The 15790-nt window shown below is 52.5% G+C and overlaps 1 protein-coding gene across 1 annotated transcript in view; it reads left to right on the forward strand.

Annotated features, from left to right (window-relative positions):
• Positions 1 to 1716: 1716 nt before the first annotated feature.
• Positions 1717 to 15790, forward strand: part of Nova2 (NOVA alternative splicing regulator 2) — a 33253-nt gene continuing 19179 nt past the window's right edge. The window contains 1 exon segment of the mRNA XM_036182971.1: positions 1717 to 1853. Within this exon segment, the coding sequence (XP_036038864.1) occupies positions 1769 to 1853 (85 nt within the window). The 5' untranslated portion in view covers positions 1717 to 1768.

A 15790-nucleotide genomic window follows, 5' to 3' on the forward strand; every position in this document is an offset into this window, starting at 1 on the left:
AAAGCCTTTCTGCAGCCTCTACTCCGTCATCTGGAAATCAAAATGTTCTAACAAGTGACCAGAATGATAATACTTACTCTACAAAGCACTAAGGCTGTTTTGTTCCGTGCTGTGTCCCAGGGTCTGGGGCAGTATCTGTCACTCAGTGGGTGGGCCATCAGTACTGTTGATAGAACGGAGTGCCAGTCGGCTGCTGTGACAGCTACTTGCTTTAACTAGACTTCAGTCCTGTGAGCCCGACAGTAGCCTTATGTCCACTCTTCATGGAGAGATGGACGATCCATCGGGGAATTTCTTTGCTGACAGTCAGATGACACTTGAAGGGGCATTTCTGGCTTTGACCAAGTGATAGCAGACTGCTTGCCATTGTTTCCTTTACTTATTTTTTGGTTTTTGTGTGTTTGTTTGTTTGTTCTGTTTCTTGTCGCTTTGGTTGTTGTTTGCTTTTTAACAAAGGGTCTTACACTGTAACCCAGTCTGGTCTCAGACTCAAGGCAATTCTCCTGCCTCCTCCCGTCAAGTGCTGGGATTACATGAGTGAGCGCCCACGATAGGCTGTTTCTGGTCTCTGAGGCTCAGTGTCCTCATCTGTAAAACAGAGTAATGAAAGTACATTCCATCTTTGCTTCCCTGTGGGATTAAATGAGAATCTCTTACTTAGAACCACCCCTGGCACAGAGCAAGTGCACAAGAAATGCTCTTTAGAAGAGAAAGGTAGGTAGGGGTGGCGTGCACATCCCCCTAATCCCGGCACTTGGGGGACAGAGGCAGGAGAATCCGGAGTTCAAGGCTAGCCTGAGCTACACAGTGAGTTCAAAGCCAGCTTTGGGTTACATTTGGCTATGTCCCCCCCTGCCCCTTGGCAAATAAAAGGGTGAAGGGTAAGGAAGGAAGGCGTGGAGGAGCCTCATGGTCCTTATTATACCCTGCAGGGGGGAGTCAGGTCTCTCGCTTGCAAGTGTGATGGGCGTGGCCAACCCGGAGGACCGTGGCCCAGGCTTCAAGGGTGGACCAATGGGGGCGCCGAAGGGCGTGGCCCTGCCTGGCATGGGCGTGACCTTGCGCGAGTGGGAGGGGCCAGGACGCTCCGGGAGCCGAGGCTGAGAAGATGCTCGGGCCAGCAGCCACCACCACCAGCCCGGTCGCCGCTGCCGCCCGCGCGCGCAGCCCCCCGGGCCCCCACTAGCGGCTGCCTCCGCTGCTTATCTCCGGCCCCCCGCCCTGAACAGGGCCTTGGGAGGGGGGCTCGGCCCTCCGCATCTGTGGGGAGCCCCCAAGAAAGGGCACAGGGAGGGTGTCCGGTCCCCTCTGCACCCCACTGGCTCAGCCAAGTGCCAAGCGGCTTCGGTGATCTTTGAGAGACCAGGACCCCACCCCTCAGTTCTCCATCCCAGACCCCCCCTTACACCCTCTCCACCCTGCTCTGCCCCGTCCTCCCAGCTCTGTCAGCGCGCTCCCCCCCCCCCCCCCCGCTCCAGCCCCCTCCGGCTTCCCTCCCCGCCGCTCCCCTCCCCCCTCCTCACCGCCCCCTCCCCTCCCCCTCCCTCCCCTCCCCCTCCCCCGCCCCCCCACCATGAGGATGATGGCCGCCGGCGCGGTGCACGGCCTCTTCACGGCCTCGGCGGCCCCGCAGCCGCCGCCGCCCCCGCCGCCGCCGCCGCCGCCGCAGCCCCAGCCTCCCCAGCAGCCGTCGCCGCCGCCACAGCAGCCGCCGCCGCCGCCGCAGCCGCCGCAGCAGCAGCAGCAGCCGCCGCCCCAGGCCCCCCCCATGGAGCCCGAGGCCCCGGATTCCCGCAAGAGGCCCCTCGAGACGCCCCCCGAGGTGGTCTGCACCAAGCGCAGCAACACGGGAGGTGAGGCAGGGCTGCGGGACCGCGGCGTGGGGCGTGGGGGGGGTGGGGAACGATCGCGCACCGAAGGGGGCATCGCGGTCCTCCATCATCCCCCCCCATCCCTGGCTGGCAGGTGCAAGTGCTCCGGGGAGGGGAGGGGCGCTCCTCCGCGAGGAGCTGGGGACCCGGACGGACCCCTTTCTCTTGTCGCCGAGGCCCCTGGGGCTGAGAGCTTTGTCTGTGATGAGAGGGGCTGGGGGGGGAGGGGGTGGTAAGTGTCCTTGTGGTGTGGGGGGGAGTTAAGGATGAGGGGCGTGGGTCCCTTCTGGGCCAGGGTGTCCTTGAGGGGTGTGTGATGTGACCCTTGCGGGGCAGGGGTGTTCCCCCGGGTTTGCGTGTCCCGGTTGGGGGAGGGGAAGGAGTAGAGACAGGCCTGCCGACCGACCGGGAGCTTCTGAACCTCCCTCCCTGGGGATGTCCTGAGCAAGGGTTGTCCTGGAAAGGGGCGGGTGTGGACAGTATGCAGGACCGTGCGTGGGGACAAGCTGGGTGGGTGTGTTGGGTGACATGGAGGAAAGGGTGGGTGTGTAAAACTGGAGGGGAAGATGGAAGGCCAGGACAGGTGTGTGTATCTGTGAGGGTCCTGTAGGGCCTGGGTATGTGACATCAAGAGACCATGAATATGACAGGGTAGGGGGTGTGAGTGTGTATGTGAAAGACAGGGCTGAATACAAGACCCTCCAGGGTGGGTGTGTGACAAGAGAAGGGATGTATGTGCTTGTCACTCCGGAGGGGGCTCTTGACACACGAGTGAGAGGGGTGTGTGTGTCATGCAAGGGGGTGTGTAGGGGGCAGAAAGGATGGACTCTGGGTGTGAACCATGAGAATATGTGTGGATTGGGGAAAGGGGTTCTACATGTGGGGTACCAGTGCGTATGGGGTGGAGTGGGACCAGGAGAAGCTGGTGCAGAGATGTGACAAGGAAAAGGGTGTGGGTGTGACTCCAGAGAGGCTATGGTTGGGTGTGACACATGGAGGTGTGCAACGGTGACATCAGAGGGGGTGTGTAACTGGGGGTGGTGGGGGTATGAAAAGGGAAAGCTGGGGCTTGTGGCTCAGGGAAACCCATTGAGGGTGTGTTCACAAGGAAAGCGAAAAATGGAGTTCCAAGTGACTGGGGATGTATGCTTAGGACACCCTGGATCCAGGAGATGTGTGACACCCAAATGTGTGTAGATGTGTAACCCAGGGAGGTGTGTGTAGAAGAGCTGGGTGTGTTACACCAGGGATGGGGGGGAAGATGCAGGGGGTGACAGCACGTGTGTGCATGTGTGTATGAGGCAGCTCAATGTTAGATACCTCGGAGACGCGTAGGCTGCACAAAACGGACCCTCTATGTGTGTCATCTGTGAGAGGTGCGTGTGTGCACAGCAGAAAGGGCTAAGCTAAGCAGGGGACTCGAGGTGCTATCCTTGATGCTAGTGGGTCCAGGAAACAAGTGGGACATGCGAGAACGGGGGATCTTCAGAGCTCTCCGGCTCTCTGACAGGAAGGAGACCCCAAAATAGACAGATTCTCCCTCATGATCCCCAAATCCCCTCTTCATCTTGTTTGAGCAGAGAGGACGTATAACCTTCCTCCAGCTTGGCTCAGTAGCAGTCAGGTGCCGACTCCCCATGCCTCTCCTGGGATAAATGAGAGCTCCTACTTCTTTATCTGGCCCCAGGCCCCCTCACCTCGAGCCAGGTGGGACAGGATTCCAAGTTCCCTTGGATGCCTGGGAGGGTGCTCAGCAGAAACTGAAGGAAAGGGAAGTTGGGGGAGGGGTGAGAGAGAATTTCCTGCCTGTCTTCCTGACCCCACCCCTAGCACAAACATGAAAATGTCCAAAGCCGGCTTCCTTTCTTCCTTCCTGCCCTGGTTCTGATGCCAGTCCCAATAAGGATCAGGGACCCAGATCTGGCTAGGCGGCAATTGCAGTGCGTGGCTGCTGGTGACGGTCCCTTCCAGTGCTGCTGTGGCAGGCTCTGAGATCCAGGTGAATTTCTCAATTCAACCCTCTGAAGGGATTATTGAAGGTGTGTGTGTGTGTGTGGGTGTGTGTGTGTGTGTGTGTGTGTGTGTTAGCCAGTGAGGGAAACTGAGGCTCAGTGAGATGAAACAGCTTATCCAAGGTCACAGGGCTCCTAAGTGGCAGATCCAACATTTATTGAACCCTGAACTGATTGGTAGCAGGTGACGGAGACTTAATCACAGGGATTTCATGTTTCCTTCTACAGTGGTGAAACTAAGTGGAGTCTTTAGGGACTATAACCTGCAGACCCTCCCCCACCTCCAGGCCATATTTGGGGAAACTGAGGCCAGGCGATACAAAAGAGCAGTCCTCTATTGAGAGAAATAGTCTAGAGCAAGGCAAATGTTGGTGACTTTGATCTCAGATTTGCTAGTTCCTTTCAATGGAGGACAGTGGTGGCTGTGGGATGCTTGGCCAACCCCTCCCCCTTTCTGTGCTGCTGTGGCCCCAGCTTCTAAATGCAGACATGACAATAACGATATTGATAATGTCATAATGGCTAGCATATCATTGCTTAATGCCAGACATGCAATTCCATCTCATTCTCCCAACATGCTGTGATGTAAAAATACCAATAAATTATAATCACGGCTAACATTTATGGTGCCAAGAAGTATTATGGAAACTATTGGACATGGGTCATTGAATACTTCCGATTCTGTTACCCATCTTTCACATGAACACGGAAGCAGGGAGAGGTTCAGGAACTTGGGCAAGATCACTCAGCTGAGAAGCCAAGGACTGTGATTTGAACTCGGGAGGCCGGCTCCACAGTGTGGACAGATTCCATGGAGAATGCCTTGTTCAGAGAGGACTGATGTTCAGAGTGGTGAAGGACTCTGCCAGGGCATCACAGGTGATAGCAGACCAAGCAAACCTTGTTGTTAGGGGCAACGGGGGCGGGGGGGGGGGCGGGGACAGGAACTAGTGGCCTTTCTGGCTGACAAATGCCACTGGACGGGAAAGGAGGATACTCCAGCAAAAGGACTCCAGTGAAGAGACTGGAGGAAAATCCAGCCTTGGGAGTTATTCGAAGAAGTCAAAGAGACTGCCTGTAATCCTAGCTATGGAGAGGCTAAGGTGGGATGATTGGAGGTTGAAGGCTATCCTGGGCTACATAGCCAGACCCTGTCTCAAAATAAAAAAGTAAAATGAAGAAACAAATTAAAAAATGGGGCTGGGGATGTAGCTCAATTGCAGAACCTTTGCCTAGAATCCCCTAGTGGGGGCCTGGGTGCATGTCACAGTGGTAGAGCCCCTGCCTAGAATCCCCCAGTGAGGGGCTGGGGTGTGGCTCAGTGGTAGAGCCCCTGCCTAGAATCCCCCAGTGAGGGGCTGGGGTGTGGCTCAGTGGTAGAGCCCCTGCCTAGAATCCCCCAGTGAGGGGCTGGGGTGTGGCTCAGTGGTAGAGCCCCTGCCTAGAATCCCCCAGTGAGGGGCTGGGGTGTGGCTCAGTGGTAGAGCCCCTGCCTAGAATCCCCCAGTGAGGGGCTGGGGTGTGGCTCAGTGGTAGAGCCCCTGCCTAGAATCCCCCAGTGAGGGGCTGGGGTGTGGCTCAGTGGTAGAGCCCCTGCCTAGAATCCTCCAGTGAGGGGCTGGGGTGTGGCTCAGTGGTAGAGCCCCTGCCTAGAGTCCCCCAGTGAGGGGCTGGGGTGTGCTCAGTGGTAGAGCCCCTGCCTGGAGTCCCCCAGTGAGGGGCTGGGGTGTGGCTCAGTGGTAGAGCTCCTGCCTAGAATCCCCCAGTGAGGGCCTGGGTGCATGTCACAGTGGTAGAGCCCCTGCCTAGAATTCCCCAGTGAGGGGCTGGGGTGTGGCTCAGTGGTAGAGCCCCTGCCTAGAGTCCCCAGTGAGGGGCTGGGGTGTGGATCAACAATCAAATAATTGTCCAGCATGTGCAAGGCACTGAGCTTTATACCCAGTACCAAGGGTTTTTTTTTTTTGGGGGGGGGGGGAACCTGTCTGGTAGACTCAAGAGTATCCCGAGAAAGAGCCTCAAATGGCTCAGCTGGTACAGGTGCTTTCTGCACAAGCCTGGCCATGTGGATGTGATTCCTGGATCCCACGCAAAGGCAAAAGGAGAGACACACCTCCAAAAAACTGCCCTCCCCACTTCTTGCACGCATCAGTGGCACATGAGTGCACACATACACCATGCACACATACAATAATAAAAAGGAAATGTAAGAATGTCACCTATTGTGCAGACTGTAATCCTTAAGCTCTACCTTTAGTGACCAGATCATCTTACCTGGCCCAGACATATCTCACACCCCAGGAGCTCCCCACCCAGATCTCAACCCCAGAATCCCTTACCCCAAACTCACGTACACACACACACACACACACACACACACACACACGCACGCACACACACACGCACACACAAGGCACACACGCACACACGCGCGTGCACACACACAGGCACACACGCGCGCACGCACACACACATGCACACACGCACACACATGCACACACGCGCACGCGCACACGCATGCACACACATGCACACACACGCGCACACACGCGCACACGCACACACGCGCACGCACACACGCGCACGCACACACGCGCACACACACGCACACATGCACGCACACACAAGCCACCAGGACAAGAGCCCTGGATGGACAGAGGCTGGAGAGCTGGCTCAGCAGTTAAGAGCACATGTTCTCGCAGAGGACCCTAGTTCAATCCTCAGCACCTGCACAGTGGCTCACAACTACAGTTCCTGGGGATTCAATGCCTTCTTCTGACTTCTGAGGGCACTAGGTATGCATGCGGTGCACATTGTACATTTTTTAAAGATTTATTTTACGTCTTTGAGTGTTTTGCTCACATGTACTCACTTAAGCAAATCACTTAATACATATAAAATATATAAATCTAAAACTAAAAAAAAAAATATAGAGAGTCATGGAAGGAAACCTTCCTTGCCAGGTTCAAAGCATATCACCACCATATATTTGGCATGGGACTCTTAACAAGGGATAATCAATGCTCTGAACCTCAGTCTCCCTTCTGGAAAATGGGGTCAGCAGGATTTACTGCTCTAGATAAACTGACTGGTCTGGGTGGTTCTGTCTAGTTACTGATATTCCCTGTGAGAGCCAGACATGGTGACCCATGTTGGTAGCCCCCAACTTCCCCCAGCATCCATATAGGTTCTGGGGATCCAAACTCCAGTCCTCTTGCTGGTGCATATTATCACTACCCCATCATGGCTTCTAACTCTGCCACCAAGAATATGGAAGAATAATCCTTTTTAAATTATTTTTATTTTAAATCGTGGGTGTGCATATGATCATGTGTGTGGGTGCCCTCAGAGGCCAGAGGTATGGGATCCCGCCTGGAGCTGGGGCTCCTAGCCGTTGTAAGCCGCCAGATGTGGGTACTGGCACCAAACTCCAGATATTTGCAAAAACAGTAACTGGCTTGCCATCTCTTCAGTCCCAGAATAACCTTTTTTTTTTTTTTTTAAGTGAGACTTGCCCACGGGGGCTTTACCCTTGCTTTTTGTCTGGCTTGTTTTGTTTATAATCATATTACATTTATTCATTCAAGTGGATGGGGCACATCAGGTCAGCTTGTGGAAACTGGTTCTCTCCTTCCACGGTATGGGTCCCAGTCATCAAACTCAGGTCTTGGGATCTGGTGGCAGGCACCTTTGTTTGATAAGCCATCCTGCCAGCTCTACCCCTTCCTCTTCCCCTCCTCTTTTCTTCTATTTTGGTATGCTGTTGAATTGAACCCAGGACCTCACATAGGCTAGGCAGGTGCTCTACCCCTGTGCTACATCTCCAGGACCATTGCACCAATCTCTCGGTCTCCCTAAGAGCATCACACCTTCAGGATGTTACTCTGAGCAGGCACAATCCAGATAGGCTGCTCTTCTGCACAAGCATGATCATTCATGAAGAGACCCAAATGCCTTGACGCCCCACCCCTCCCCAGCACATGCTTCCATACCATGCCCTCGATGTCTTGGCTTCCCCCAGTAACCCCCCTCCCACCAGCAATGCTTCCAATGACATTCTCAATCTCACACCCTGGGCTCCTCTTGCCTTTGTATAACATGTCAACGCCCCCAGCCCCAGCCCCAGCCCCCCACCACGAACAGGTACCGTGAGGACAACAACCCAGCTTTGGTTCCCTCTAGACACGGTATCACCCAAAACAACCTTGCTAAGATGTGTGCTTCTTTGACCCCATGTGTGATGAGCGTGTGTGTGTGTGTGTGTGTGTGTGTGTGTGTGTGTGTGTACACCTATGTGTATGCATGGAGTCCAGAGCAAGATCTCCAATATCCTCTCCTATTACCTTCTGCCTTATCCCTTTGAGTTGGGGGTCTCTACTTGAACATCGATCTTGATTATTTTTGGCTAGGCTGACAGCGGGCAAGTGCCAGCAAGCCTCCCGTCTCCGCCCACCACAGCACTGGGTTTAAGGCATACTTGAGTGTGAGACTTTTTGTATAGGTGCTAGAATCCCATAGTTGCACAGAAAATACTTTTAACCACTGAGCTGTCTCTCCAGTCACAAATGTTTTTTGGCTTACACGCATGTGTGCAAATGGTGGTGTTTTGTTTTCTATCAAGACAGAGTTTTGCTGTATAGCCCTGACTAACCTGGCTGTGTGGCCCAGCCTGGCTTTGAACTTGCAGCAGTCCTCCTGCCTCTGCCTTCCTGGGATTAGAGACATGTGCCACTACGCCAGCCTGGGCCGTAATTTTGTCACTGATGGTCCCTGGGGAACTAAGCCACCTTACAGGATCCACTCTGTGGCAGTGTCCCACGCTTACCTGGGGTGTCCAGATCTCTTGGGTAGGCAAAATTTCTCTGTATGGCAGTGTACTGGTTGAGTGTGCTGGAAGCATCGTCAAGGGAGATGGGCACGAAAGGAAGTGTTGGCCAGGGCCACAGTAAGCAGGAGGAGCCAGCCGAGCCAGCTTTGTCTTGAGGTGGCCATGCTTGACACTGCAGCCCTGGAAGAGACCAGCGAGAGGGACATGGGAGCTTTCCTCATCAACTTCTCTGTCACTGTCACTGGGCTCTGGGAGCTGTGTGGACGAGTGTGAGTCCTGGCCTCTGGCTTGTCTTCCTCACGGGCACAGAAAGCTCTCCATTGGCTGTTCAGACAGGGAAAGGCCAGTGAGGTCTCGGGGTTCCAGGTTCAGCCAAGGTCAACGTCTCTGCCTTTGCTGTAGGAAACAGAGGCCTGGCTCCTTCCCAAAAGGGGTAGACTCCATAGTGTGCCATGCCCTAAACAGGAAGGCTAGGTGGAAGTTTCTAGAAAGGACAGATGACAGACAGAGGTCCACAGTGGGGACTTCTGGAGTTAATACTTTCTGAGTTTCTATAGTCAGAGGGCCTCATCACCCACAAGAGTTTTTATTTTCTTCTTCACTATTGTGAGTTTATGTTGATACATTGAAAGAGGTTGATACATTTGTAATTATTGGCAATGGTTTTTAAATCTCATCCCAACTCTTTTGGTGGATAATTCTTTCAGTTAATTGTGTGTGTGTGTGTGTGTGTGTGTGTGTAACAATGAGTTTCATTATGAATTTTTAACATTTTAAATTACATGTATTCATTCATGGTGTGTATGTGTGTAGGTAGGTGGGTATGTATGCCACAGCACACATGTGGAGGTCTGAGAATAGTGGTTGGTAGGCTTGGTGGCAAATGCCTTTACCTGCTGAGGCATCTCACTGGCCCCTTGTTGTGACATTTTTGTAAGTATATCATTGTTCATATTTACCCTCACCTATCCTCTCTTGTCCTTCCCCACTTCTTTCTCCAATACCAATGGTCCTTCTGATTTCATGTCTTACATAGCTGATAGATGAGGGGGTGGGTGGTTGGGTGGGTGGATGGATGGATGGATGGATGGATGATACATACATATGCATGATACATATATATAAATTGAGACAGGGTCTCATGTAGTCCAGGCTCGCCTTAAGGTCTGTAAGTAGCCCAGCATGACCTTGAACTCCTGATCCTCCTATTTCCACTTCCCAAATGCTAACATTACAGGTGTGTGCCACTGTGCCCAGTTTACATAGCACTGGGGATCAGGTTGAACATAGGGCAACCTACCTTTGAGTACATCCACGTTCCCAGTAATTAGATGGATCCTGCATCTGGGAGAAACTAGTTATATTTTGCTTCATTTGGGGTTTTTGTTCCTTGTTTTTCTCTTCAGAGACAGAGTCTCATGTTGGGTAGGAAGGCCTGCAGCTCTCTCCGTAGTCCAGGCTGGCGTTATCCCGATCTTCCTGTTAATGCTTCACTGGTGTTGGGATTAGAGGTGTGCCCCATCCTGCCCTGTTGTGGTATCTGTCTCCCTTCCGCCACAGTTGTTTGTTTTAATTCCATTTATTTGGTTAATTAGTTATTCACTTAGGGTGTTGGGTGTGTGTGCGCGTGCACATGAGATCCCTGTGTGATGGTGCACAAGTGAGGGTCAGGGAACAGCTTGAGAAGCTGGTTCTCTCCGGGCTCGGAATCCAGCGGTCAGATGGAGGCAAGCACTCTTACCCACTGAGCCATCTTGCCAGTCCGGGTTCTCTGGTTGGTTTTTTAAAAACAGAAACTCCCTCTGGAACCCAGGCTGGGCTGGACATTTCAAATACTTCAGCTTCCTGAGTTCTAGGATCCAGGACATGCACAACCATGCTTGACTTGAAATCTTTTGAGCTATCTCGCTGGTCCAGAATCCACCCCACCCCCTTTTACATACATGTGTTCATACATCTTAAAAGTTTAAGGAAAAAGGAACTGTGTGTGTGGGCTCCCTGCTGTATCCTCAGCATCTAATGCCAGCATGGGCCCCGAGCAGGTGTTCAAGGAAGGATCGATGCAGAAAGGGAAGGAAGAAGGAGAGAAGGAGAGATGTCGTGATTCAGGGGTGCATAAGAGGGCAGAAATCAAGTATACGACAGAAGACAGCTGATGAGATGGCTCAGCAGGTTAAAAAAAATACTTCCCACCCAGCTTTATGATCTGAGTTCACTCCCCAGGACCCACATGGTAGTTATTCTCTGACCTCCATACTCACACCATGACACCCCTACACACACACACACACACACACACACACACATGCACGCACACACACACGGGGAGAGGGAGGAGAAAGCAAGTAAAATGTTATGACAACACTCTACAAAGAAAGGTACAAGAGAAATTTCCAGACAAGAGACTAGGCATGGGGTTGCCCTTGTACCACAAGGCCTTCCCCAGGCAAGGTGTGAAAGTGCCGGCCTGGAATTCCAGCTATTCTGGAGACTGAGGCAAGGAGGACTGTGAGATGAAGGTCATCCTGGGTAACTCAGTTACATCCTGTCTCAAAATAAAAAAAATAAAAAAAAAAAAAAACTTTAAAAAAAGGCTGGAAATGTAGCTCAGCGGTAGAGCACTTGCTTCAAATATACCCATGTAGGAGTTGGGGGTGTGTCTCAGTGGTAGAGCCCCTGCCTAAATTCCCCAGTGAGGGGCTGTGGTGTGGCTCAGTGGTAGAGCCCCCACCTAGAATCCCCCAGTGAGGGCTGGGGTGTGGCTCAGTGGTAGAGTCCCTGCCTAGAATCCCCCAGTGAGGGGCTGGGGGTGTGTCTCAGTGGTAGAGCCCCTGCCTAAATTCCCCAGTGAGGGGCTGTGGTGTGGCTCAGTGGTAGAGCCCCCACCTAGAATCCCCCAGTGAGGGCTGGGGTGTGGCTCAGTGGTAGAGTCCCTGCCTAAATTCCCCAGTGAGGGGCTGTGGTGTGGCTCAGTGGTAGAGCCCCCACCTAGAATCCCCCAGTGAGGGCTGGGGTGTGGCTCAGTGGTAGAGTCCCTGCCTAGAATCCCCCAGTGAGGGGCTGGGGTGTGGTTCAGTGGTAGAGCCCCTGCCTAGAATCCCCCAGTGAGGGGCTGGGGTGTGGCTCAGTGGTAGAGCCTCTGCCTAGAATCCCCCAGTGAGGGGCTGGGGTGTGGCTCAGTGGTAGAGCCCCTGCCTAGAATCCCCCAGTGAGGGGCTGGGGTGTGGCTCAGTGGTGGAGCCCCTGCCTAGAATCCCCCAGTGAGGGCCTGGGGTGTGGTTCAGTGGTAGAGCCCCTGCCTAGAATCCCCCAGTGAGGGGCTGGAGTGTGACTCAGTGGTAGAACACTTGTCTAGTATGTAGGAGACCCTGAGTTCAATCCAGTTGTTAGTACCACAAAAGAAAATAAAAGAACTGACAGGTGAGATGGCTCAGCTGGTAAGACAGGAACTACCATGTGTGACAACCTAAGGAGAGGTAAAGAACTGGCTGTCACAGATTCTCTGACCTCCATGTGTGCTGCTTCTGTACGTACAGAGAGAAGGTGGGCTAAAGAAAAAAATCAAAGAGGACTTTTCCTTTCCAAAAAGTGGGTCACAGCTTGGGCAGACTAGATGATGAGGACATAAAGTTCCCCCTCTTTCTCCTGCCTCCCAACAAAATCCCCAAACTTAAACATTGGTTTTCTACTCACAGAGCACCCATTATGTGCTGAGCACTGAACGTACTTTACTACAAGCTCTTGGAAGGTTGAGGCAGGAGGTTGGTGGCACACACCTTTGATCCCGGCACCCCAGAGGCAGAGGCAGGAGGATCTCTGTGAGTTGGAGACCAGCCTGGTTTACAGAGTGAGTTCCAGGACAGCCAGTCTCAAAAACAAACAAACAATGGATGGTCGTGATGATAACGGCATATGGCGTGTGTAAGTGTTATATGCTCAGAACATACTAGCTACTTTTGGCGTCATGGTTGAGTGAATGATTATATCCCCTGAAAGTCAGTGCTACTGTGTTTTCGGTTTTACTGTTAGGAAATCGAGGCTGGGAAAGAGGTGAGACAAAGTATCCAAACCATTTAGACTTTCAATAACAAAATTCACACTTCGTTTGAGATTGTCTGCCTGCTCCGTATGGAAATCGCCAGCTGGAGCTTGAGGGGTCACAGGGCAGAGGGCATGAGGTGTGGACATCCCAGCTTTCAGAGATGAAAGACCCTTCTGCGCACCCAAAGGAACCTGGGAGGGATAGTCGTCATGATGCAGCACTTGAATGACTGAGGCAGGAGGATTATGAATTTGAGGCCAGTCTAGGATACATGGCTAAGCTGCATAAAAAAAAAAAAAAAAAAAGAGGAGGGGAGAGAAGAAGTGAATTGAGCAGGGGTCCTGATGATGGATGGGAAGGCTCCCTGGGGGAGTGGGGGAGGTTAATTACCTAATAGGCTTAATGGTCTGATTAGGCCATTTTAAGAGGATTGCCTTGGGCTCAATAAAACCCTTTTATTCTTGACTTCCTCCTCATGCTTCCGAGGCCAGGTCCAGCCACTATGCCCCACACCACCATACAAAACATTTTAGCATCCCAGATCCCTCACTCTGAAGGACCCATGCTCAGGTGGAAGAACTTACCACCTACCCCATCCAGGTCAGCTTTCTATAGTTTGTGCAGTGCTAGGAGTGATGCTCAGGACCTGGAACAGTAGGTGGATGCTCCATACTGGTGTACTCTAGATAAGTTCTCTACCACTGAGCCACACACCCCCAGCCCCTCACTGGGGGATTCTAGGCAGGGGCTCTACCACTGAGCCACACCCCCAGCCCCTCACTGGGGGATTCTAGGCAGGGGCTCTACCACTGAGCCACACCCCAGTCCCTTACTGGGGGATTCTAGACAAGTTCTCTACCACTGAGCCACATCCCAGCCCCTCACTGGGGGATTCCAGGCAGGGGCTCTACCACTGAGCCATGCATGCCCCAGCCCCTCACTGGGGGATTCTAGGCAGATGCTCCACCACTGAGCCACACCCCAGCCCCTCACTGGGGGATTCTAGGCAGGGGCTCTACCACTGAGCCACACCTCCCAACTACAAATAACAGTTTTCTTTGATGTGCTCTGTGAGGCAGCTTTGCTCACCCTACTACCATTTGGGGTTTTGATGGTAAAAATGGACATCCTATACTTAAAAGAAAAAGTTAAAACCCCTGGGGGTGGTAAAGCGGAATGGCCAACTCCCTTTCTTTTCCCACTTTTTATCCCAAGCCTACTGTGTGCTGTTGATGGTGGAAGGGACACAGAGGTGCGCTCTGTGGGTGTGGTCCGTGTTGGCCCTATGTGACAAACTGCTCTGAATGTATGAAGCAAGGCGTGGGGGGGGGGGGCGTCTTCAGTTCTCAGTGTTCCAGGAAAGGTTGTGAGAATAAGTAACATCACAGTGAAGACCCCAAAATGACAAAATAGAGAGGAAGTGCCAGGCCTTGGGGTGGGAGGGAACAGGTAATATCCGAAGAAATAGAAGGACAGTGAATCTGGTCCCCAAGGGCGATGAGGAAGGGAAGCTGAGAAGCAGGGCCAGATCACAAAAGGCCTCCCACTGAAAAGGCTGTAGAATGTCCATCTTGGGAGCACCAAGAGCTAACAGTTTGTTTAGAAGTTAAGAGTTAGGTTACAGATTTGCCTTAAGGCTGTGCTAACCAGGTGTTTCATGCATGGCTGCATTACCGAGGATATCAGTCTATAAGGTCAGCAAGTTGGCTTAGCAGGAGCCTGTCGCTGGTGGTGCACACCTTTAAATCTCAACACTTGGGGGGTAGAGGCAGATGGATCTCTGAGTTCGAGGCCAGACAAGTTCTTAGTTCCAGCCTGGAACTAAGCAAGTTCCAGGACAGCCAAGGCTACACAGAGAAACCCTGTTCCAACACAAAACAAGATGGCTCAGCGGGTAAAGAGGCTTGCTGTCAAGCCTGAGGACCTGAGTTCAGTCCTTGGGTTCCACACAGTGTTAGGAGAGAACTGACTCCCACAAGTTGTTCTTTGGCCTATATAAGGTAAGCCTTGCCTGCACAACGAGTTCCAGACCCATAAGGAATCCTATTTCTTGTCACCACACACATGCAAACATATCTGCAAACATGTATGCATTCCCCCCAATGGTGCACAAAGTGAAAATCTCCAATCCATCCCTCATCCATCCCCATTGTGGCTCCCTAAATCAGTCCACTGACCCTCAGGACCTCTTGTAACATCTGCCTCTTTCCCTTTGCCCTTGCGATCTGTTCCTGTCATAGGCATCAGAGGAATATTATTGTTTTGTCTTGTTTTCAAGATAGGGTCTCATATAGAGCAGGCTGGCCTCGAACTCACTGTGTAGCCAAGGATAACCCTGAACTCCTGCCTCTGCCTCCCAAGTGCCAGGATCACAGGTGTGCACCACCATACTCCATTTATATGGTGCTGGGGATCGAACCCAGGACTTCATGCATGCTAGGCAAGCACTCTGTTGTATCCATAGCTCAAAGCACATGCTTTCACTCCAGCACTTAGGAGATAGATACTGTTGGATATCTATGAGCCTGGTCTACATAGTGAGTTCCAGGACAGCCAGGGCTACATAATAGAGAGAACTTGTCTCCCCCCCACCCCAAAAAAAATATTTTTGCTTATTTATTTATCTCTCTCTGTGTGTATGCACCCACATCATGGCATACTTTTACAGACCGACCAGAGGACAGCTTGTGGGAGTCAATTCTCTCCTTCCACAATGTGTGTCCTGGGTATTGAACTGAAGTCATCAGGCTTGGCAGCAAGCTCCTTTCACCACTGAGCCATCTTGCAGGCCCCGGAGGAATGTTCTCAAATCTTAAATTAGTTCACACACCCTTGATCCTCCCATCCTGCTTGGAGTAAAAGCCAAAGACGTCACCGTGGCCCGCAAGCCTCACCACTGCACCAGCACCAGCACCATCTCCCCTTTCCCTTTCACCAATCATCGCCCCGTTGATTTTCCTAAGGACTCACGTACCATCTTCTTAGAGGTTTTACTTTTGCCGTGCGGCTCGCCTCCTCCGCTGTACCTCAGTAACAATAG

Source organism: Onychomys torridus, chromosome 1 (assembly GCF_903995425.1).
Source record: "Onychomys torridus chromosome 1, mOncTor1.1, whole genome shotgun sequence".
In the NCBI taxonomy this organism is placed as follows: domain Eukaryota; kingdom Metazoa; phylum Chordata; class Mammalia; order Rodentia; family Cricetidae; genus Onychomys; species Onychomys torridus.